Source organism: Hyaena hyaena, unplaced genomic scaffold (genome assembly GCF_003009895.1).
Source record: "Hyaena hyaena isolate Hyena2069 unplaced genomic scaffold, ASM300989v1 scaffold_408, whole genome shotgun sequence".
Taxonomy (NCBI): Eukaryota; Metazoa; Chordata; class Mammalia; order Carnivora; family Hyaenidae; genus Hyaena; species Hyaena hyaena.
The window spans coordinates 1,067,127-1,092,218 of NW_024081041.1; the positions used below are offsets into that span (position 1 = coordinate 1,067,127).

The following is a 25,092-nucleotide window of genomic DNA, read 5'->3' on the forward strand; positions in this document are numbered from 1 at the left end:
GGAACACTGGGACACAAAATATTAAAATTGGAGAAGGATTCGGACGTACATGTGTACTTTTTTTTTAAGTAATGTCCCAGTGTGGGGCTCGAGCTCATGACCCAGAGATCAAGAGTCATATGCTCTATGCTGATTGAGCCAGCAAGGCACCCCATACATATATGTGTATTTTAAATTCTACCTATTGTGTTCTTTGCATTTCTTTGGTGGATTTGTTATGCAAATTTATGAATTTTCATGCAGTGAATATACTTGTATAAAATCCCATCCATTTACTTGTAGATATTATTCTCTATGTTTGAAATATATCATGGCCGGTGAAAGTACATTTGTTTGTGATCAGGTGATGTCACTAGTCTCTATATTTTAGCTAATATACATCTGTAATATGTAAACTTATAATGTTCCTCTAAATTTTTTTAATGTTTATTCATTTTTGATATACAGAGAGAGACAGAACATGAGTGGGGGGAGGCGCAGAGAGAGAGAGGGATACACAGAATCCAAAGCAGGCTTCCAAACCATCAGCACAGAGCCTGATTCAGGGCTAAAACCCATGGACTGCAAGATCGTGACCTGAGTGGAAGTCGGATGCTTAATTTACTGAGCCACCCAAGTGCCCCTGTAATTTTTCTTTAGAATGCATTCTAGGAACCATTTTTTTAGAGTAGAGAACACTGATTTGGAATCCTACCTTCCTATAATAAGAGTGTTATAATTAAGGGTTGCATTCTTTACTAAAGATAAGCAACAATTAATTTTAACTGAGCAACAAAGGTCATAAACTAACAACCATATGCCTGTATTAATGTAAAATGTTGAACACAGTACTACATACATTGATTAAACAATGCCTCACTGTATTATGAAATGTACATGGTATGCCTAAGTAGAACTGTACTAAAACATAAACCTGGACTATCTAAAACTTATATGTGAGTATAGTAAACATCAGTTATCATCTTACTAAGTATTTTTGCTTAGCATTTTCAAAGTCTGGAGGATGGAAGGTTATGTAGTTTATGGGTAGCATTTCTTAAAAAAATTGTGAATGAAAATTTGAATTTCCTTCTTTCCTTACAGCAAGGAGAGACATTAATAATAGTTCTCTGTAACTAAAAGTTATTTACTGGATTTTGACGCTTTTGAACAGGTTTAGTAGGTAGATTTTAGGTGGAATGCAAAGGGATTCTTTCTTTAAGAGCATATATTCTACTACTAGATGCCAGCTTTCACTTAGGGTATGTTTTGATAATTCTGTAGGAGAAATTAACATGGATCCAGTCATTTCTTAGCAAATTCCTTTTAAATAAGGTTGGCCTTTGTTTAAAAATTACAGAGTCATTTGAAAATGAATCTCCTGCCTTGCATTATTAAAGCTGATAACTATTTAAATTGTATTTTGATTTTATGCAGCTACTCTTGTGTTTCTATTGAATTTTATTGAACTAACGAGCAGAATTTGTGGACTTGAGGACCGAATAGATACCTTAAGTCTTAATTCAGAGGTTCATACAATTTTTCGCTTTTTATTTCTGAATACCTTTCTCATGGTACCCTTGATAATGTAGCTTTAATCCATCCACTTGTGTGTTCTCAACATGTAGAAGTACTGCAAGTACTCAATGTTGTAGAACTGTTCTCTTAAGTAGGGGTGGGCAAACTTTCTGTGAACGGCCAGATAGTAAATATGTTAGGCCTTGCAGGCCATATGGTCTGTCACGACTACTCAACCCTGCTGTTGTTGTATAAAAATAGCCACAGACAAAACATAAATGATTGGCTGTGCTGTCGTTCCAATAAAACTTTACTTACAGAAGCAGGCAGTGGGCTGGATTTGGCCTTTGGGCAGTAGTTTGTCGACTCCCGCTCTAAACCATTGAGTTTGTGGTCTCTTCCAAATCAGGCCCTTTTATACTTGGAAATGAAGAGTTCATTTCTCTTTAGTTTCTTCTCTTGGCTTCAACATCAATAGCAGAACTTTTATTCTGAGTACTAACAGCATAGAGAAAGAATATCCTGAACACTTTCTAGAAGGAAGTGGGTTAAATGGATTTAGAGAGACTGCAAACTATTGTTGTGTTTTCTAAACCCGGGTACTGCCCAAGTCTCTGGCTTCTCATGAGCTCTGCTGGAAAAAGTCATGATTTGCTTGTTCACCTCAGTGCTACCTGTCGGCCCTTTTATTTATCTCTGCTAAGGCCCTGTTATATTCCTCACAGCATCTCTTCCTAGGCCATCCTCGTTTCCCCTACCTGTCACCTCCATCCCCTCGTGTGGCGGTCTCAGCACGTCGTCTCATAGCCCTTATTTAGCAAAGATGTGTGATATCCTTCAACATGAATCTTTTATTCTACATGAGTTCCTTCTTTAAGGTGGGAATGAAAATAATAGTTCTCTCTACTATTAAATGAATTTTTAATTCCCAATTTAATGTACAGAGTGTGTAAGTCATTGTAAGATATTTACATGAGTAAGTACAGTATGCCATGAATTCCTCTTCTGTGGCTTGTAATTCCTCCAGAATGCATCTACCCTTACACAGAATGTTTTGTAGGTATATAAATATGGTAATTTTAATTCAGAAGTGTATTGTCTGGGCCTCAAAGTTAGAATCTTTAAGCTAGACAGTAAGCGGTAGGTGTGGCTCCTCAAAGGAATAGTCAAGACGGATTCATATGGTGCTCTTGGCAATACATTTTTTTATCTTACTCTTACTTTTAATTAGAAGAACTGATTTAATAGGAATTCATCTCAGACTTTATCAGGAGAATCTTACTGTCCCAACATGGGGTAGACAGAGCTAAGTGACTGTGTTACATGGCTGTCCGAGCCACCCCAGGGACTGGATGGAAAGTTTAGAGAAAGGAGGGATTTGGGCCTGGGCACATATAACAAAAAGTATATAGTGACCCGGCATTGGCTATACCTCATTGTCAGAACTGAGCCAAGCCTCTCCTGGTTCTGCAGTATCTGCAGTACCACTGCCAAGGAGGACCACTGCACTTTCAGTAGAAGTCCTGGTTCAGGGGAAACCTGGGTGGCTCAGTCAGATGAGGATCTGACTCTTGATTTCAGCTCAAGTCATGATCCCAGGATCATGAGATTGAGCCCTGTGTCAGGCTCTGCACTGAGCATGGAGCAGCCCCTCCTTCCTCATGCTCGCTCACTCTCTCTCCCTCTAAAGCAAAAAGGGGGGGGGGAGAATTCCTGGTGCCATATGAAGGCAGTCTGCAAGACCATTAGACAGGGAAGACTACAAAGAGTGAAGTCAGGGGATGGGAGTTCAAAGAGTAAATGAAAGCATCTTTTAAAATGGAACGTGAATGGGGCCCCTGGGTGGCTTAGTCAGTTAAGCGTCTGACTTTCGCTTAGGTCATGATCTCGCAGTTCGTGGGTTCGAGCCCCGCGTCGGGCTCTGTGCTGACTGCCAGCTCAGAGCCTGGAGCCTGTTTCAGTCTGTGACTCCCTCTCTCTCTGACCCTCCCATGATCACGCTGTCTCTCTCTCTCTCTCTCTCCTAGAAATAAATAAAACATTTAAAAAATAAATAAATGGAATCCTTATGATTTTCTTAATCACACCTTCCTATCTCTAGCTTTCCTGTACAAATACAGTATATAATATACACAGCATACAAAATATGTGTTAATTAACTATTTATGTTACTGTTAAGGCTTCTAGTCAACAGTAGGCTAGTAGCAGCTAAGATTTAAGGGGTCAAAAATTATACCTGCAGATTTTTGACTGTGCAGAGGTCAGCATCCCTAATCCTGATGTTTTTCAAGGAACAACTGTATTGATCATTGGGGGGGGTGGGGGGAAGAAAGAAAAGCTAATCTTTATGCATCATTTTTAAAAAGGTAAACTAAAGGGCACCTGGGTGGCTCAGTCGATTAAGCATCTAACTTCAGCTCAGGTCATGATCTCACAGTTCGTGAGTTTGAGCCCCTCATTGGGCTCTGTGCTGACAGCTCAGAGGCTGGAGCCTGCTTCAAATTCTGTGTCTCTCTCTTTCTGCCCCTCTACCACCTCTCTCTCTCTCTCTCTCTCTCTCTCTCTCTCAAGAATAAATAAACATTAAAACAATTTTAAAAGGTAAACTAAAATCTTTAAGGTGATTCTCAAGTTCATATGACAGAGCAAAGGATCAAGAACAGCTAAGAGTTTTGAAGAATGAGGAAAAGGTGTTTGCCTTACCACATATATAGACCCATTCCAAATTATACTAGGAAAGACTGAAGTGTTGGTGCAGGGGAAAGGCAAATAGACAAGTGAAACAAAGTGACCCAGAAATAGATTCACCCATATATGGAAACTTGAAATATAAGAGAAGACACCACAAATAGGGGGATAAGGTAACATCTTCAATAAATTGAACCAGGACAACTGGTTATTCTTAAGGAAAAAAATGAAATTTGATATGTTCCCATGTATAAAAATCAGTTACCACTGGGTTAAAAACATAAGTGTAAAAAAGAAAAACTTTAATGCTGTCATTTAAAAAAGAAGAAGAAGACTATTCTCCCTTGGGTATAGAGGGACCTTTTAGAAAAGACAACAAAATACAAACATGAAGGAGAAAGATTGATGTGACTATATTAAAATTTGAAATTTCATGTCTCAGAATGTTCTATAAATAAAGCAAAAGACATGTGTTAGATTTAGAGAAGATATTTGTAATGGATGTAACTGACAATGATTGGTATCCAGCATAGAAAAAAATTCCCACAAGTCAGGAAGGAAGAAACAATCTAATGTAAGTATCAGCAAAGGATATGGTTAAGCAATTTATGGATCAGGAAATATGAGTGGCCTGTAAACATATGAGAAGATCTTCAACCTCACTAGTAATCATACTAATGTATTTTCTAACATTCCAGGCTTATCAGATAGGCAGATGTTAAAAAGGATGAAAAGACTATACGTTGGCAAAGATGTGGGGACCCAGCACTCTTGCATTGCTGGTGGGCACATCATTTGATGTAGGCACTCAGGAGAGCTATTTTGCATAATCTGATGAAGTCCCAAGCATACCTAAACACCTAGAAATTCTTCCTCTGGCATGTGCTTTAGAGAAATACTCTTCTAAAAAATGCACAAGGAAGCACATATAAGAATGGCTATTTTAACACTTTGTTAAGGTAAAAATTATAAACAAACTAAATATTCATCAAACGGGAGTATATGCTGCATGATGTAATAGTATACAACAGTTAACAAGTCAGTGAGCTAAAGCTGTGAGTATCAACATGGACAAATTTCTCACAGACATTGTTGAGGAAGACGCAAAAGTATATGCACGTTTATATAATATCCTTTTATAGAAACCATGTAGAACAGTAATTACATGCAATTTATGGATCCATAATGTGTAATAAATTATATAATTTTTTTTTTTGAAAGAAAGAGAGTGTGAATAGGAGACAGGGGAAAGAGAGAGAGAGCATGAGAATCTTAGGCAAGCTCAATACCCAGAGCTGAGCCTGACACGGGGCTCAGTCTCATAACCATGAGATCACGACCTGAGCCAAAAATCAAGAGTCAGACCCTCAACCAACTGAGCCATGCAGGTGCCCAAAATTACATAATTTTGAAGCATGTTTTTAAACACTTGAGTCATGATAAAGGTTACCTCTAAAGAAGTATGTGAATGGATGGAGGGATTCACAAATAGATAAGGGTCAGCAAAGGAAGCAAAATGTTAAAATTTGATAAATTTGAGTTGCAGCTACATGGGTATTCATTACACTGGATTCTGTACTTGTTTGTATACTTGAGATATGCATTGTAAACAGTTTAAAAATAAATTATCAGCAAGTTCTTGAATGAAGTGTGTGTATGGGGGTGAGGGGAGGGGAGGTGTTTATAATTTTGAGTCGACAAGAATATATGGAATTCTCTCTAAAAATTCTCTAATATAGGGCACCTGGGTGGCTCAGTAGGTTAAGCGTCCAGCTTTGGCTCAGGTCATGATCTCATGGTTCATGAGTTTGGGCCCTGCATCAGGTTCTGTGCTGATAGCTCAGAGCCTGCCGCCTGCTTCGGATTCTGTGTCTCCCTTTCTCTGTTCTTTCCTTGCTTGCACTCTGTCTCTCTCTGTCTCTCTCAAAAATAAATAAAGATTTTTAAAAATTTTTTAAATTCTCTAATATATCCTGGATCTTGCTCATGGGAAAGTCTTTTCAAACAGCCTTGTCATAAGGATCTGGTATTTTAATAAAAACAAACCTGTCAGTTTCCGATCTGTTAGTAAGTTAAAATACCTAAGTATTACAGAGAATCAGAAAATTAATTTATCTTCATAGATCTCGTCTAACATCAACATTCTGAGAGCTACATATCTTTTAAATGTGATAAGTTGTATTGAAACTCAAGCATAAAATCATAAAATGAATATAAACTTTTATTTTTGGCTTAAATTTAAAGAAATGCCCAGTAATGAAACAATTAGTCTTAAGTCTGATTTTGTTCTCAGGCCTCTTATAACTATTATTTTAATTTTGCCTAGACTAAGTTTATTTTATATGATATAGTTCATTACTTTATTTTCTCTGGGAAAACCTTACCTGGATTTGAACTAATGTTTTGTATTGTCATCGACACATCCTTCGTCCTTTCTCCAGCTGATACTGTTCAGGTTTTGGACACTTGGAACAGATTAAACAGAGGTTGTACACTGTCATTGTCATTTTTTTTACATACAATTTAGTTAAAATGTTTAGAAAGAAATTTTGCCACGTAAGTTTGAGTAGTTTTTTTCTTAATAGGAAAAAACAACCTAGAAATGTGAATGTTTTGCTGCTGTTTTTGGTAATTTTTTATGGCAGGCATTTCATCAAATGAAGTTATGACCAGAGACACTTGAGGTGCCATGATTATGTAGCAGTCTAGTATATCTTTGGTTTCTTCAGTGGTGAAACCTTTTTCATCGCATAGAATAGATGGGCTTAAATGGCAGGAACATGACTAGAAAGTGCACGTTATATATGTTTCAGTCAGCATGTTGCTAGTGACAGGTGCTCAATGGTTGTTGGTATCCTTGTCAGCAAAGAGAACCCTTTGACATTAATGTCACCAGCTCAGTCCTGATTTGGGGTGACTCTATTGGCAGCTCCATCAGGCAGCAGCTGATCAGTGAATGTCAGAGCTGCCGCTGTTCTTCACAGTGTCATGGGCCCTCTCTGGGTTTTTGGTGTTGGGGTTTTTTTATTGTTGTTTGTTTGTTTGTTTGAGGGGTGGGGTTAAGATTGTCTTGCTGTTCATTCTTAACCAGACTTTCAAATTGCTTACCTTTGGGAGATGAGCCGAGAGGTCACAGAAAATATAGGTGTCTGTGGGGCTCATGAAGCCATCTACAACGTGGTGACTTACATGGAAACTAGTAATGATTACCTTGACTTCAAGCCAATCAATGGCAGGAGCACCTGGGGACTCATTAAACGGCATTTGTGGTGTCTGTAACCTCAGGTTTGAGCTCTGTCTCAGGAAAAGCAGTGACAGCCTTTAATGTCTAATTGACCTCTTCTCTTTGTTTCGCTTTCTTTCACTTTCCATATTTGCCACCAATGGGGTCCCTGATGGCAGCAAACAGCGCTGCTCAGCATTTTGAACTTCTGTTCAGAGCTTCAGCACCTTAGTCTGGGCAGTTGTGTAATGGTAAGTATTTGAAATGTCTTTATTCACCATCATTTCTGCTCTTTTTCTTCCCCTGGGTGAATTTTATCCTGACCCACCCACTCCACGCTCACCCATGGCTTTTCAGATTTATGGCGAACTACTGTGTACTGTACTGTCAAACATTTTTCTTAAATTCGAGAGTATGTCTTTGGAACATCGACATTATTTATCCATGAGAGCAAGGCAAGTCATGTGTTGTGGTAAAAAGAATTTGGTTCTGCCTCGAACCAGATGCTAGTTCAGACAAGCTATCTACGTTTCTGGATTTTCTTTACAAAATAAGATATCAGTCATACCCAAATGCTGGTAGTCCAGTAAGTTTGTCACAAAGCTAATTTTAGTTTTTCTAAAATTTTTTTTTATTTTAATGTTTATTTTTAGTTTTGAGACATAGAGAGATAGAATGTGAGTAGGGAAGGGGCAGATAGAGAGAGGGAGACACAGAATCTGAAGCAGGCTCCAGGCTCCGAGCTGTCAGCACAGAGCCCGACGTGGGGCTTGAAATCACAAACTGTGAGATCATGACCTGAGTGGAAGTCAGATGCCCAACCGACTGAGCCACCCAGGTGCCCCTAATTTTAGTTTTTAAGTTTTGAAGTTATTTCCTAGAAATGTTGCTAATAATAGGTAGGTTTATCTTGTTTTGTTTGTTTTGCTGTTGCTGTTGTTTTTGGTGTGTGTTTGTTTTACTGTCCTTACTGGTTAAGGTAAGTGGACACCCTGTGTTAGAACTGAAATTTTTTTGAAATGTTAATGGTCCATTAAATCCAAATGTCTAGGGACTGTTGGACTAGATAACCTTTAAAGTCCTTCCAGATTTAAAAATTTGACTTTCTGTGCCATTGAAAGAGTTCATGGGATGAGTTAAATTCTTTTCATCTAAATTATGCAGCTTATAAGGAATGCTGAAACTCCAAGGAAGAACTGTACTTGTATGTACATGTGTGTGTGCACGCATGTACACACACTCACAGGAAATACATCTTCCACTATACCGACTGTGGGGCAGTCCGTCCCTATTTTCTTTCTTACCTTCCCCTCTCAAAACAGATTCTGGAAATCCCAAACGATTCTGATTTTATATCCGCTTATTAGGAAAACCTGAGGAAGCAGGATAGTTGCAAGATCAGAGAAGTTCTTCTGGTGTCCTAAGCTTGGATCCAACCTACAAGAAATTCTGTGTGAACACCTTTTACAGTTCAGTGATAGCTTCAGAGATGCTCCAAGATTTGGCAGTGTAGGCTAGAGAGACCTGTTACGACCACTCGTTTATCTCCATATCCTCATATAAAAACCACCCTGGTGGTTAGGCCTGACTAAAATTCAAGTGTGGGCTCAGACCAACCCCAGTCTTTAGAAACTATCTTGGGAGCCCACTAACTCAGTATTAGACTTTCCTTACTTTTGATCCAATTCTTATCTTTGTAAGCCATTTCATGGGCTTTGGTTGGGTCCCTCTGATGACTCCTCTGGATGGGCTCAGTGACATTCGATGGCACTTTCTGTGATGACAGACCAACCAGTTACTGCCACTTGGATCTTTGCTAGCTCGCCCTCTTTAGGTTGGTAAGGACCCTGTCTAACCTTGGCCAGAGGTACCTTTTTCTGCCTATTATTTATCTCCCATAAACTGGAACAACATCTCCTAGAAAAGCAGGACTCTGATCACACATACTGTAGATTTAGAATTATATATATGTTTGTAGTTAGAGTTAGGTATATTTTAAACCAGCATTTCCAAGTTGACTCATGGAACATTAGTCCTAAAAGATATTCAATTAAGAAAAGATGTGTATGGGGGGGGGGGGCATAGTGAGGTAGGGATTCCTGATCAAGATTAGGAAATAATGCTACCCTGACTTCCTCCTAGACCTTTCAATGGTATATCCTACAGCAAAGAAACTGTGCGCCTTTGTGCGTGCCAGTGTGTTCCAGCTCTACCTGACTACTGACCCAACCTTTCCCTAGTACTTCTGTTAATATATGATGTCCTGTAAGAAATGCTACTTAAGATAAGGAGGCAATTTTTAAATTAAAGTATGTAGTTGCCAGTAAAATATTGTGGCTTTTGATGCTTGTCAGGAAAGTAAGTGTTAAGGACTTAACATGGAAGTTGAGAAATATTCGTGATATTGCTGATACTATTATTTCCATCATGGTTGAAACATTGCACCCTTGTCATAGAAATACTGCTCCCATTTCACCACAGGTCCAGGGTTCACCAGAACAGTAACACTGACAGATCTCTGTTGATACTCTAATACCATGTTTATTTCACCTTCTTTTCTTTCAGTTGACCAAAAGGCAGGACGATTCATTTGATTTTCTTTTTGACTATCAAAACAATAGCAGTAAGCATCGTGGGTTTTGGAAAGTTTGACATCTTTGTAAAGGTGTTTATTGGCTACACTGATTTTCAGAGTTACAGTTTTGTATTCTTTGGGTACACTCACTTAAGTAGTTGTATTCTCCTCAAATCTGTTTCTGATGGTCTGCATGATTCTACCATACACAGTTCCTGAAGATCAGAACCGTAGAAATCCTCATGACTTCATCTAAACCATCAGCCTTTAGCTCTGACTCAAAATAGAGCTCCAGGTCTGTTCATTTCTTCATTTCCACTGCTTACAAACTCAATGCAAGCCCCTCTCTCTCTCCACTAAGCTAGTGCAGGCCTCTTTGCTGGGCTTCCCCCTCCAATCTTACCTACCATAGACCACCCTCAACACAGAAACCAGAGGGGTTTTTGTTTTTGTTTTGGTGTAAATCATATTTGTTTCAAACCCTCCATTGATTTCCTCAGTACTTAAAAGAAAAATCCAAACCCTTCCATGTCCTGATAGCCTGGCCCCTGCATATCTCTCTGCCCTCACGGCCTCTCTACTCTTGGGCCATACTTGGTCCTATTTCTGTTCCCGGAATGCACCAGGTTCATTCCTGGAAATCCCAACAATAGTTCTTCCCTTTCCCCCTCCCTCCCTCCCTCCCTTCCTCCACCACAGATGACACTCTGCGTACCTGGCAGTCTGATCACCTTGTTTTATTATTCTCATACCACTTACACTCTCTGGATTTATTTTGCTCATTTGTCTGTCTTTCCCAAAAATGTGAACAAAGTCTTTGTTTTTGGGTTCACTATTGTTCCTAGCCTCTGGAGTGGTGCTGGCACATGGTAGCTGAAGAAAGGAATAAATGAATGAACACAAGGAAATAATAACTGAAAGTGTTAGGTATTTTGTTTCCTTTTGACTTCTGGTGATACTTTTGATACCTGATTATAAAAGAATCAAATGAAACTCTTAAGAAACCTGTTCAGAAAAAAACATTATTAAAGCATGTAAAGCCCATGAACTGAAATGTTTAATCCTTGTTTAGTAGAGGATTATCTTGTGATCATGAAGTAGATCATTGGACACATCCAGTAACCGACACGAACATATCACCATCTAAATTATTTTTGTGTTGTATACTCAGTCCCTAAAGGCCTCATTTAACCCCAAACTAGTATCATTATTAGGACTCTCAGTATATACCATTTTAGAGTGTGGCGAAGCGCCCACCTCTATCAGGGGGGTCTTAACATACCTCCCACAGTTGATTAATTGTATATAAAATAGAAGAAACTAGGCCCTGTGAACGAGTAGCAGCAGCAAGGTCAAAATGGAAGGTGTACAAGAACAACACAAACTCCTCAAATTCGTTGTGAGGGATCCGGGATTTCAACTGCTTTGGGATTTAATTCATGAGGCCCTCTGTTTAGAGTTCTCTTAGATGGAGTTTTAAGTAAGTGATTATTCTTGCTGTTTTATGAAACAGTGGCAGAGCTGTGAGATGAGTGGGTAGATCTGTATTAACAAGTATGTGGGGCTGTTTACATGGAAGCAAACAATAGGAGATGATTACGAATGTTTTAACTTGCTCTACGCAGCTTGTATTTCTGAGCATAATATGTAAGAGACTGCAATGATTTGATTTCCAGATTGAAGACTATGATGTGATAGCCAGCATGATAGGAGCCAAGTGTAAAAAACTCCGAACTCTGGATCTGTGGAGATGTAAGAATATCACTGAGAATGGGATAGCAGAACTGGCTTCTGGGTGTCCGCTTCTGGAGGAACTTGACCTTGGCTGGTGCCCTACTCTGCAGAGCAGCACCGGCTGTTTCGCCAGACTGGCACGCCAGCTCCCCAACTTGCAAAAACTCTTCCTTACGGCCAACAGATCTGTGTGTGACACAGACATTGAAGAACTGGCATGTAATTGTACCAGATTACGGCAACTGGACATATTAGGTAAGGATACAATGTATATGTTTGTTTTATTTTTTATTTTTTTTTAATTTTTTAAAGATTTTTTTTTTTAATTTCTGGGAGAGTGCAAGTGGGGGAGGGGCAGAGAGAGGTAGACAGGATCCAAAGCAGGATTTCACTGACAGGCTGACAGCAGCAGGCCCAATGGGGGGCTCAGACTCACAAACTACAGGATCATGACCTGAGCTGAAGTCGGAAGCTCAACTGCCCGAGCCACTCAAGTGCCCCATGTATAATTTTTTTTTTAAAGTCTTGATGTGAAAGGCAATCCCAGACTTTTTGCAAGGAAAAAAAAACTTCTTGCGTTCAATAAAATTTTGTCTTCATAAGCCGGCTTGGTTTGAGGAAGTGCAGGATAGGCCAGTTGATACAGAGAGTAATTTTATCTGTACTTAGGTAAAAGAGTGAGGACAGTAACAGAATTTTATAGTTGAACCTATCAGAAAGCTCTAAATAAACATTAATTTTTGGTCTAGTAAGAAGAGTGAGAATTTATGTGAGCTATGTTCTCCATTTTTATTACAGACAGAGAAGAAATTAATCCATTTGTATAATGAGTTATATATGTGTATGTATGTATATATATGAATGTGTGTATATATATATATGCACGTGTGTATATATGTGTATGTATATATTTGTATATACAAATGTATATATATACATACGTATATGTATATATATACACATATACACACGCATATATACACACATTTATACAAATGGATTGTATACATATGTATGTATATGTATATATATACATACATAATACTTCTTGATGTTAAACTCGTAATTAAGGGATATTGTCAAATCTTCATTTCTGATAATTCTATACATTAGGAGTAATTCTACCCCAAGGCAGATCTACTGAAAATTCTTTCCAGTTATGGGATTCCTTCCTTGTGTCCTTGCAGTTTATCAGCTGGGATCCCTGTGAGGCTTTGTTACTTCTTACTTTAGCTAGAGTGTTGGCAGCACCATAGTTAAAACTGCCCAAATGACTGGTACTTTGTGAACTAACATAGCACTTTTACTGTGTTCTCTGGTAATCTGTTAGTGTTAATAGGTTAGTCCATGGACGGGAGTCTATCCTTTCCTGTCTATTAAACATTCAGCAACAGGAAAACCTGAAGATTTTCAGCATCTGAGTTTGTGGTTTCCTTGAAAATCTTTGCACAGTCCAGGTTTATGATATATTTATGTGGATGTTGCTTATGTGGTTGCATGTTACTTATTCAAGTACTTTTAGGCAGAAACTCTTGCATAAACTTTAGGGAGAAATTCTTGCCTGTTACATGTACTCTTTGGGTTGGATGCCTCATCTATGTTATTTTCTTTATTCTTCATAGCTCAGGGAATTGGATACCATTGTTTTTTCGTAGAAGAGGGACTAGAGCCCAGCAATTAATATATGCCAGAGCAGGGGTTCAAATGTAAGGTTTGGGGCCCCAAAATAGTGAGTACTCTTTTTTCATAACACCACGACTGCTTTCCTTGCTTACTTCTTTTCCTTCCTGCCCACCTACCACCTTGAATTAGTTAGTCAAAATGTTTTATGGGAGAAATATTTTTGGAAAGTTCAAGAAAATGAGAGAGAATGAAGAAAGATAGCCGAGGCCTTTAAAATTAGATCATTGATTACATTAGGCTTCACCTCAGAGGATAGGGGCTGGCATTGGTTAATACCTGTTTTATAGTCCCCTCCCCCCAGAACCTCATACAGTAGAGATGAAGAGTAGCCAGTGTCTGAAAGAGATGCTGCAGAACCACAAAGAAGTCGGTAACGCTGATCCTTAGACAAAAGCACACTTGTGAACTGTGGGGCTGGTAGTCAGGTGGTCTAACAGCCTACAAACATATGAATTACTTGACAAAAACATAAAATAGGTAAGAAGTATAATGGCTTCTTTTTTGAAAACATTTGTAACTTTCCTGAACAAGAGCAAGGAAACATGGAGAGTTCCAGTCCAACATGGCAACATAGAAGACTCTGAACTTAACCTCCACAGAACACAGCAACTCACACCTACTTACAAAACAGTTCCTCCTGAAAGAACTGAGGGCTGACTCAACAGCTTCTGCACAATCAGATAGAATGGCAAGAGAACGCAAGAATAACTGAGACACAGTAACAAAGGGAACCCCCCACCCTTACAAGGCCAACAGCAGTAGGGAGGGATAGTACTGAGGACCAGGAACAGATCTCTCAGTCCTTGGGCACAAGAAAAAAGCCTAAGCAGAGAAGAGCAACTGGCACATAAAAGACACAATAGTAGAACTCTACCAAATGACCCCTCACCCCCCACCTTAAAAGCCTAGACTCCAGCAGGATCTGGACACCAGTGGGTCCGGTCATCAGAGTGCACCTGTGACCTCAGTGAGATCAGGGTCCACAAGCCCACCTTGGGGGCGGTGGCATGGGGGCTTTTGTTGTGTGTGTGGTTTTGATTTTGTTTTTGTTTATTGTTTCTTTTTTTCTTTTTTCTACTATTACTACTACTACTTCTCCTTCTTCTTCTTCTTTAAATTTTTTTTAATGTTTAATTTATTTCTGAGAGAGAGAGACACCACAAGCAGTGGAGGGTCAGAGAGAGAGGGAGACACAGAATCTGAAACAGCCTCCAGGCTCTGAGCTAGCTGTCAGCACAGAGCCTGATGCGGGGCTCGAACCCACGAACTGTGAGATCATGACCTGAGCCAAAGCTGGACACTTAACCAACTGGGCCACCCAGGTGCCCCCTTCTTTTTTTTCTTCTTCTTCGTCTTTGTCTTCGTCTTCATCTTCGTCTCCTTCTCCTTCTCCTCCATTATCATTATCAGTATTAGTATTAGTATTAGTGTTTTCTTTCTAAAAGCCATGGTTTAAAAGAGCAACTAGCATGTAAAAGAATCAACCCTAGAACTCCACCCAACAGTAGGGATTGCTGCTAGAATGCTCTCTGGGTGGGAGGAGCTAATGTACACAGTCTGCACTCCCCCTCCACCTTGAAAGCACAGACCAGTGCACAGTCTGGCACCCTGACTGATCTGGTGCCTCAGTGAACCCTGGGCCCTTACCCCACACCATCCCCACCTGTCCTACCCAGGCAGCCACAGCGTACACACCAGGACTCCCCTGGTTGGTGCTCACTCCAGTCCCAGTCTTCACACCAAGGTGACACAGGTGCAAATATCCCAGAACACTCCAGGCCCAACCACACTGGCAGTAAATGACTTGCTGTGGCACCCACAGTGCAGAGTGCTCCAGACCATCTTGGCTGAGGTCTGCTTCCGATCCAGCCATCCTGCCAGGTGCCTCCTGTGTGGAGCACCCCGGGAGTCCCAGGCCCATGCCCACGTTGATTTCAGCCCAGCCTGCCAGGACACACCCTGTGTGGAGCACCCCAGAACACTTCCATCCATGCCAGCCTCAGCTCCAACCACCCAGCCAGGGCGCCTGCTCCGTGGAACACCATGGGACAACCTGACCTGCACCCAGTTCAGTTTCAGCTGTCCTAGCAGGGCACATTTTGTGTGGCGAGCCCAGGGACCACATCTTAGCTTTAGTCGTCCTGCCAAGGCATCCCCTGCATAGAACATTCCAGTACCTCCCATCCTGTACCCCACCCCAAATACAGCCACCATTCAGGGAACCATCTATGTGGAGAATCCAGGAACACCAGAGTTTATATCCATTTCTGCTTCAGCTGTCCTTCCAAGGTGCCTCTGTGTGTAGAGCCCCACGTCTCCTCAGCTTGCACCAACTTTCGTTTCAGCTCTCCTGCTAGGGTGCCTTCTGCACAGAGAGCTCAGGGATCTCCTGGCCTGCACACCACATCAGCTCCAGCCATTCCGCCAAGGTACCTGTGCAGAGCACCCTGGGACACTCTGGCTTGCACCCATTTCAGCCTCGGCTATCCTTCTAGCGTGCCCTCTGTGCATAGAACCCTGGGACATCCTGACCTGCATCTGCTTCAGTTTTAACTGTTCTGACAGGGCACTCACTGTGTGAAATGTGCCAGGTTCCCCCAGGCCATGCCAGCCACAGCTCCAGCCAGCCAGCCAGCAAAAGTCACCAACCATATAGTCTGTATAGGAGATGACCAAACACAAGACCATTCCTTTGAGTTCAGGAGAAGTAGCTGTACATCCTAATCCTTAGAAATAAACACAGAAAGTCAAGCAAAATGAGGAGACAAAGGAGTATGCTCCAAAAGAAAGAACAAGAAAAATACTAAGTGAAACAGATATAAGGAGTATTCCTGAGAAAGAATTTAAAGTAATGATTATAAAAATACCAGGCTGGATAAAACAGTGGAAGAACCCAATGAAACCCTTTTTAAAGAGATACCCAGTAAAGATATAAAAGAGATAAAAAATATAAACAAGAACCAATCACATAGTTGAAGAATACAATAACTGAAGTAAAGAAAACACTAGAAGGAATACAGATTAGCGGATGCAGAAGAATGTATCAGAGCTCTGGAAGACAGGGTAATGGAATGCACCAGAGATAAACATCAAAAAAAGACTTTTTAAAAATGAGGATAGAGTAAGAGATCTCTTAAACAACACCAAGCAAACAAACATTCACATTACAGGGGTCCTAGAAGAAGAAGAGAAAGAAAGGGGTGGAAAAACTTAAAGAAACAGTAGCTAAAATCTTCTCTAATCTAGGAAAGGAATTAAACATCCATATCAAAGAAGAGAGTTTCAAACAAGGTGAGCCCAAGGAGGTCCACACTACAACACATAGTAATTACATTTCAAAGGTTAAAGATAAAGAGAGTCTTTAAAGCAAGAGAGAAACAAAGTTGCCTAAAGGGAAAACCAATGAGACCATGAGCTGATTTTTCCTCAGAAACTTTGCAGGCCAGAAGGAAGTGGCATGGTACATTCAAAATGCTGCAAGGAAAACACCTACAACCAAGAATACTCTACTCAGCAAGGTTGTCATTCAGATTTGAAGGAGATAAAGAGTTTCCCAAACAAAAAAAATAAAGGAGTTTATCACCACTAAGCCAGACTTACAAAAAAAAATGTTAAAGGGACTTCTTTAAGTGGAAAAGAAATGGCCATAATTAGACATAAGAAAATTAGAAATAAAAAGATGTAAAATGGGTCAACATATTCATAAAACATGAAGAGGAAAAAAAGCGATTTTTTTCTTTTTCTGTTTTGTTTTCAGAATGCATTTGAACTTAAAGTTCATCAAATTAATATTAGACCACTATAAATTTAGGATGCTATATTTGAACCACAAACCCAAACCTATGATATGTTCACAAAAAATAAAGAGAAAGAAAGCCAAACGTAACACTATAGAAACTCATCAATCATAAGGGAAGAGAACAAGAGAAGAAGGAAGGAACAGGGGAGAACTACAAAAACAACTGGAAAACAAATAATAAAATGGTAATACATATATACCTGTCAATAATTACCTTAACTGTAAGTGGCCAAAATGCTCCAATCAGAAGACATGGGGTGGCAGAATGGATTAAAAAAAAGAAAAAATAGCATCGATATACCAGCTACAGGAGACTCACCTCAGACCTAAAGGCATCTACACCAAAGTGAAGGGATAGAGAAACATCATCATGCAAATGGAAGTGTAAAAACAAAAAACAAAAACAGGGTAGCAATACTTGTATCAAACAAAATATATTTTAAATCAAAGACTATAACAAGAGACAAAGAAAGGCATTACATAATGATAAAGGGATCAGTCCAGTAGGAGGATACAACAGTTGTAAATATCTGTGCACCTGGCACTGGAGCACCTGCCTATAAAGAGCAAATATTAATGGACATAAAGAGAGAAATTGATGATAATACAGTAATAGTAGTGGACTTTAACATTTCACTTAACATCAATGGATAAGATCATCCAGACAGAAAATCAACAAGGAAATAATGTCTTTGAATGATATATTGGACTAGAGGGAAATAATATATAGAGAACAGTCCATCTGAAAACAACAGAATACACATTCTTTTTTATTGTGCATGGAATAGTCTCCCGAATAGATCATGTATTAGGCCACAAAACAAGACTCAATAAATTTGAGAAGATTGAAGTCATACCATGTGTCTTTTCTGATTACAACAGCATGAAATTAGAAATAAATCACAAGAAAAAAATAGAAAAGACACAAAAACCTGGAGACTAAACAGCATGATGCTAAACAAGCAATGAATGGGTCAATGAAACAATCAAAAAACAAACAAAATTAATGGAGACACAATGGAAATGAAAACATAATGGTCCAAAATCTTTGGGACACAGCAAAAGCAGTTCTAAGGGAAATATGTAGTGATACAGGTCTACCTCAAGACACAAGAAAAAGTTCAAATAAACAAGCTACACCTGAAGGAACTAGAAAAGGAAGAACAAACAAAACCCAAGGTGAGTGGAGGAAAGGAAATAATACAGATCAGAGCAGAAGTAAATGATATAGAGACTAAAAAAGCAAAAAACAATAGAATAAAATCAATGAAACCAAGAGCTGATTCTTTGAAAAGATAAATAAATCAATAAATCCATAGAGTCATCAAAAATAAAAGAGAAAGGACTCAAAATTAGAAATAAGAGAGAAGTAACAAACTGATGCAACAGAATACAAAGAATTATAAGAGAATAATATGAAAACTTACATGCCAACAAACTGGACAACCTAGAAGAAATGGATAAATTCCTAGAAGCATTCAATCTTCCAAAACTGAACTAGGAAAAAAGAGGAAATCTGAATACACCGATTACAAATAATGAAATTGAATTGGTAATCAAACAACTACCAAAAATGAAAGTTCAGAGCCAGATGATTGACAAATGAATACTACCAAACATTTAAAGAAGAGTTGTTACTGAGGCACCTGAGTGGCTCAGTTGGTTAAATATCCAACTTCAGCTCAGGTCACGATCTGGCTGTTTGTAAGTTCAAGCCCCACATCAGACTCTGTGCTGACAACTTGGAGCCTAGAGCCTGCTTCAGATTCTGTGTCTCCCTCTCTCTCTGCTCCTCCCCCACTCACACTCTGTCTCTCTCTCAAAAGTAAATAAACGTTAAATAAATAAATAAATAAATACAGTTAGTACCTATTCTCCTTTATGTATTCCGAAAAAAGAGGCGGTAGAAAAGTTTCCAGATATATTCTACAAGGCCATTAACCTGATACCAAAACCAGACAAACAGACCACAAAAAAGAAAACTATTGTCCAATGGCCCTGATGAACATAGATGTGAAAATGCTTAATAAAATAACTAAAACCTCATACAACAATACATTAAAAAGATCATTCACCATGACCAAGTAGAATTTATTCCAGAGATGCAAAGATGATGATTCAGTATTTGCAAATCAGTGTGATACACCACATCAGCAAAACGAAGGATAAAAATCATATGATCATCTCAGTAGATGCAGAAGAAGCATTTGATAAAATTCAGCATCCATTCGTGATAAAAAATCTCTCAACAAAGTAGAATGAACTTACCCCAACATAATAGTAGTACTGAAGTGAGGAACATACCTCAATGTAATAAAGGCCATATATGAACAACCCACAGCTAACATCACACACAGTGGTGAAAAACTGAGAGTTTTGCCTCTAAGATTAGGAATGAGACAAGGATGTCTACTCTCACGATGTTTATTCCACATAGTACTGGAAGTCCTAGGCACAGCAGTCAGATAAGAAAAAGAATTAACAGTCATCCCTATTGGTAAAGAAGAAGTGAAACTCTCACTGTTTGCAGATGTCATGATACAATATGTAGAAAATCCTAAACGTTCCACCAAAAAAGTACTAGAAATAAGACATGAATTCAGTAAAGCTGCAAGATATAAAATTAGTACCCAGAAATCAGTAGTATTTCTATACACCAACAGGAAATAGCAGAAAGAAAAATTAAGAAAACAACACCATTTACAGTTGCACCAAAAAGAATAAAACACCTATGAATAAACTTAACCAAAATGGTGAAAGAACTGTACTTGGAAACTATAAAGCACTGATGAAAGAAATTGAAGATGATTCAAGCAAATGGAAAGATATTCCATGGTCATGAATTGGAAGAATTGGGATTGCTAAAATGTCCCAAATATTTCCTAAATCAATCTGCAGATTCAGTATAATCCCTGTACTGAAAATACAAACAGCATTTTTCACAAGACTAGAACCAATAATACTAAAATTTGTATGGAACCACAAAAAACTTCAACAAAAAACTTCAAATAGCTAAAGCAGTCTTGAGAAAGAACAAAGCTGGAGGTATCACAATTCCAGATTTCAAGATATACTACAAAGCTGTAGTAATCAAAACAGTATGGTACTGGCATAAAAATAGACACATAGGTCAATGAAACAGAATAAAGAGCCCAGAAATAAACCCATGATTATATGGACAATTTATGACAAAGGAGGCAAGATTATATAATGGGGAAAAGAACAGTCTCTTCAGCAAATAGTGCTAAGAAAATTGGACAGCTACGTGTAAAAGTATAAAACTGGACTACCTTTTAATACCATACCCAAAAATAAACTTAAATGGAGTAAAGACCTTAATGTGAAACTTGAGATCACAAAAATTTTAGAAGAGACCATAGGCAGTAATTTCTCTAACATCAGCTGCAACACATTTTTCTAGGTATGTCTTCTAAGGCAAGGGAAACAAAAGCAAAAAGAAACTACTGGGACTACATCAAAATTAAAAAAAAAAAAAAGTTGCACAGTGAAAGAAACCATCAACAAACATTCCTATGGAATGGGAGAAGATATTTGCAAATGATATATCTGATAAAGGGTTAATATCCAAAATATATAAAGAACTTAACAACTCAGTATGAAAAAACAACCAATACAATTAAAGAAAGGGTAGAGGACCCGAATAGACATTTCTCCAGGGAAGACATACTGATGGCCAGAAGACACATGAAAAGATGTTCAACATCATTATTCATCAGGGAACTGCAAATCAAAGCCACAATGAGGTATCAACTTACACTTATTAAAATGGCTAAAATAGAAAACACAAGAAATAAATGTTGGTGAGGATGTGGAGATAAAGGAACCCTTGTGCACTGTTGATGGGCATGTAAATTGGTACAGCCACTGTGGAGAACAGAATGGAAGTGCCTCAAAAAATTAAAAATAGAATTACCATATGTTCTAGTAATTCCACTATTGGATATTTACTCAAAGAAAACAATACAAATTCAAAAAGATATATGCACCCTTATGTTTATTGTGGCATTGTTTATAGAAGCCAAGATCTGAAATCAACCTAAGTGTCTATCAATAAAAAATAGGTAAAGAAAATGTGATATATAGATATAGAGTGAAATATTACATAGCCATAAAAAAGGATGAGATTGTGACAACATGAAGGGTATTTTGTTAAGTGAAATAAGTCACCCTGAGAAAGATAAATATGATTTCACTTGTAAGTGGAATCTTTAGAAACAAAGCAACAAATGAATAAACAAAAAGCAGAATCAAACCTGTAAGTATAGAGAACAAACTGATGGCTGCCAGAGGAAAGGGGGGTGGAGGGATGGGCAGAATGTGTGAAGAGGAGTGGGAGATAGGGGTTTCCACCTATGGAATGAATAAGTCATGGGAATAAAAGACACAGCCTACGGAATATAGTCAATGATATTGTAGTAGCAGTGCCTGGTAACAGATGGTAGCTATACTTGTAGTGAACATAGCATAATGTATAAGCCTGTTGAATCACTACCTTGTATACCTGAAAGTAAGATAATATTGTATGTCAACTATACTAAAAAAAAAAATAGAAGAGAGCAAGGAAGTATTATGGCAAAATAAATTATAGGAAGAAGACCATCATGCAAATATATTAGACCATCTTATTTCAGATGTAAAGAACAAAGTAAAATAATGTTAACAGCAATGTTACTGTATGCTTTATATTATTCTGAGCATATATTAACAGATTTAACCCTCACAACAGCCTATGAGATAGTTGTTATTATAGCCACAGAAGTGGAAACAGGCTGAAACAAATTGATTTGCCCAGGGTCTCATGGCTAATAAGGAATCTGAATTGTGTTTTTTTATAATTTTTTTAAAGTGTATTTATTTATGTGAGAGAGACAGAGACAGTTTAAGTAGGGGAGTGGCAGAGAGAGAAGGAGAGAGGGAGAATCCCACACAAGCTCTGTGGGGCTCAAACTCATGAAACCATGAGATTATGACCTGAGCTGAAACCAAGAGGTGGATGCTTAACCAGCTGAGCCACCCAGGTGCCACAGGAATCTGAATTTGAATCACAATCTGTGCTCCTAAACAACTATGCTATATTTTCATTTTTATTCTTGTTTTATGGTTTCGGTAAGTGTTTGAATCCATTTTGAAAAAAGATTCTTAGGTAAACCAAGCTTATAGTCATTATTTTGTCATTTTGTGATTGGTGCATATTAATGTTAAGTGGCATACCTTCTTCATGCTGAAAATACTTACTGACCAATACAAAGCTGAGTAAGATACAGTCCCTACCTTCAGAGAATTTATAACCTGGCCAAAAAAAATTATATATATATATATAATATTATATATAATACATATTATAAATATAAATTTATATAAATATATATTATAAAATATATTTTAAAATATATAATTTTAATGCAAGCCAGAAGCAAGTTCATTTGGGGGCTCAAAGAAAAGAGAGTATATATGATTAAAGAAATATGAATAAGTTTAATTGAAAAGGTTAATAGGGGGGTACCTGGGCGACTCAGTCAGTTGAGCATTTGACTCTTGATTTCAGTTCAGAACATGATCCCAAAGTGGTCGGATCCCAAAGTGGTTGGGTTCCATGCTAAGCATAAACCTGCTTAGAATTCTCTCTCTCCCTCTCTCTCTCTCTCTCTCTATCTCTCTATCTCTGTCTCTATATCTCTCCCTCCCTCTCCCTTCCTCCCTCCCTCCCTTCCTCTATCCCTTTCCCTCTGTCCCTCTCTCCTACTCATGCATGCTTTCTCTCTAAAATAAATTTTAAGAAAGGGTAATAGGTATTTGAAAGGTATCCTTGAAAAATGAATAGAAAATAGGGGGAGGAGAGCATTTTAAGGAAAATGAAGAGCGTGAAACAAAAGCACAGGAGTTAAAAATACAGAATACCTTCAGAGAATAGGCAGTGTAATTTGACTTAGAACATTAGTATAATGGAGAGTTTTGAACACCAGGGTGAGGAATCTGCACTAAATTCAATAGGGAGGAGCTATTATTGGGTTTTAATTCAGAGCATGAGTGATATATTTAGAGCTGTGTTCAGGATATTAATCTAGAAACAAGTGGTAGGTGAATTGGAGAGGGAGGAAATCAAAATCAGGGAGATTAGCTACGGTAATCCATCTAATAAGGGTCCAAGCCAGGGTGATGGCATTGGGAAGTTCAATATCATCCCTTTATTCTTTCATTTATTACACACTTATTGAGCATACACCGTGTCAGGCATTGTTTCCGACACCGGAGATAGGTCAGCGAACAAGATAGATGTGGCCCCTGCCCTGAAGGAGCAAGCTGAGAACACAGTTGTGTCCTCAGTGGATAAGAAAACAAAAGCACACAGTGCTCCGGATACATAAGACGGCACCCTAGCCTTGGTAGATTTACGGTCTCCCACCTTCCTTCCCTGACATTCCATTCTCTTAGGCTTTTAGGAATTTCTAATTTACTAGGAAACTCAGATGCTAAAGACCAAGTCTGGCAAATTGGAAAACAGTCACAACCCTAGGTGAAATACACCACATAGCCCAGTGTCCCCAGTTGAGGTTCTCTGAACTTGTGCAATAGAAGCCCACTCAAGGTAACTTCCACATAAAGGAAGGAACATTATTATGAAGATACAGGGGTTTCTCTGGGAGATAGGGAGGAACTATGGTCAGACCTCAGCAGAGACTAGAAAACTAACAAAAGGCAAGAAAGGAGGCACCTGAGTGGCTCAGTTGGTTAAGTGTCACCGTTGGCTCAGGTCAGGATCTCGTGATCTGTGAGTTCGAGTCCCACATCCAGCTCTGTGCTTACAGCTCAGAGCCTGGAGCCTGCTTCTGATTCTGCGTCTCCTTCTCTCTCTGCCCCTCCCCCACTCACACTCTGTCTCTGTCTCTCTCTCAAAAGTAAATAAATATTAAAAAAAATTTTTTTTTAAAGGCAAGGAAGCTGTTTTCCCTTTTTTCTTTCTTTTCCTGTCCTTGGTGCCCAGGCACCTGCCTCTACCCCCACTGCTTCTGTGTACTCACAGGTACTTTTATGTTTGGTTTTGCCTTATTTTCTTGTCATGCCAGCCATCTCTGTCTTCCTGGGTACACACAGCTATATAATTTAACAGCCCCATCCCAGTTTTTCGTGTCTTTAGTTCAAGGGATCTATGGACACTGAAGGCTTTACTGAATTCCAGTTCCAGATTCCCAGGAGAATCTGTATGGGTTTGGCACGGGGCCAGCCACATCACGGTAGCAGTAGGGCTGCTGCTTCTGGAGCCCGTGCAAGGAGGGGGGTAGAAAGGATTTCTCAGGAGAAAAGGCCTAGGTTAACATCTCAGAAACTTCAGTCCCCCTCACAGTAGATGTGTTTATGTGGTATGATAGTGATTTTTTTTTCTCCCTAGAAAACCCATAGTTAAGGCAAGGTATGTTTCATAACAGATGATATCTTCAAGCCTAATGATAATTGTTTCTTATTGAGTCTGACTTTAAGCAGGTGCTTTTCATAATGTATATAACTTAGCTTCTATCTGAGTATCCCATAGTCTCTTCAAATTTAACATGGGCTAAACAGAATTGCTCACCATTATCTGACTTCCAGTAATGTCATTTTATACCCACCACTTATCAAATTGTATTGTAATTATTTGTTTTCAACTCTGGTCAAGGAGTTCCTTAGGGCAGACAAATGCCTTGTTCATCTTTGCATCTCCAGTGCCTGAAACCGAAGTTTCTGCAGGGGTAGTTGCTCGGTGACTGCACTGTACGGAATATGAGGTTGAATCATTATAAGCATTGCTGTCTGATTTGACCCACGGGTTGAGGAAAATGAGATGTGCAACCAGTTTTGAACTTGTGTAACAGAAATAGAAAAGTCTGGAGGAGCTGC

General features: G+C 38.8%; 1 protein-coding gene across 1 annotated transcript in view; it reads left to right on the top strand.

Moving 5' to 3' along the window:
- The window catches only part of FBXL4 (F-box and leucine rich repeat protein 4), an 81,681-nt gene that overhangs the window by 56,119 nt on the left and 470 nt on the right, over positions 1 to 25,092 (top strand). The window contains 2 exon segments of the mRNA XM_039252149.1: positions 7,588 to 7,659; positions 11,660 to 11,972. Of these exon segments, the coding sequence (XP_039108080.1) occupies positions 7,588 to 7,659; positions 11,660 to 11,972 (385 nt within the window).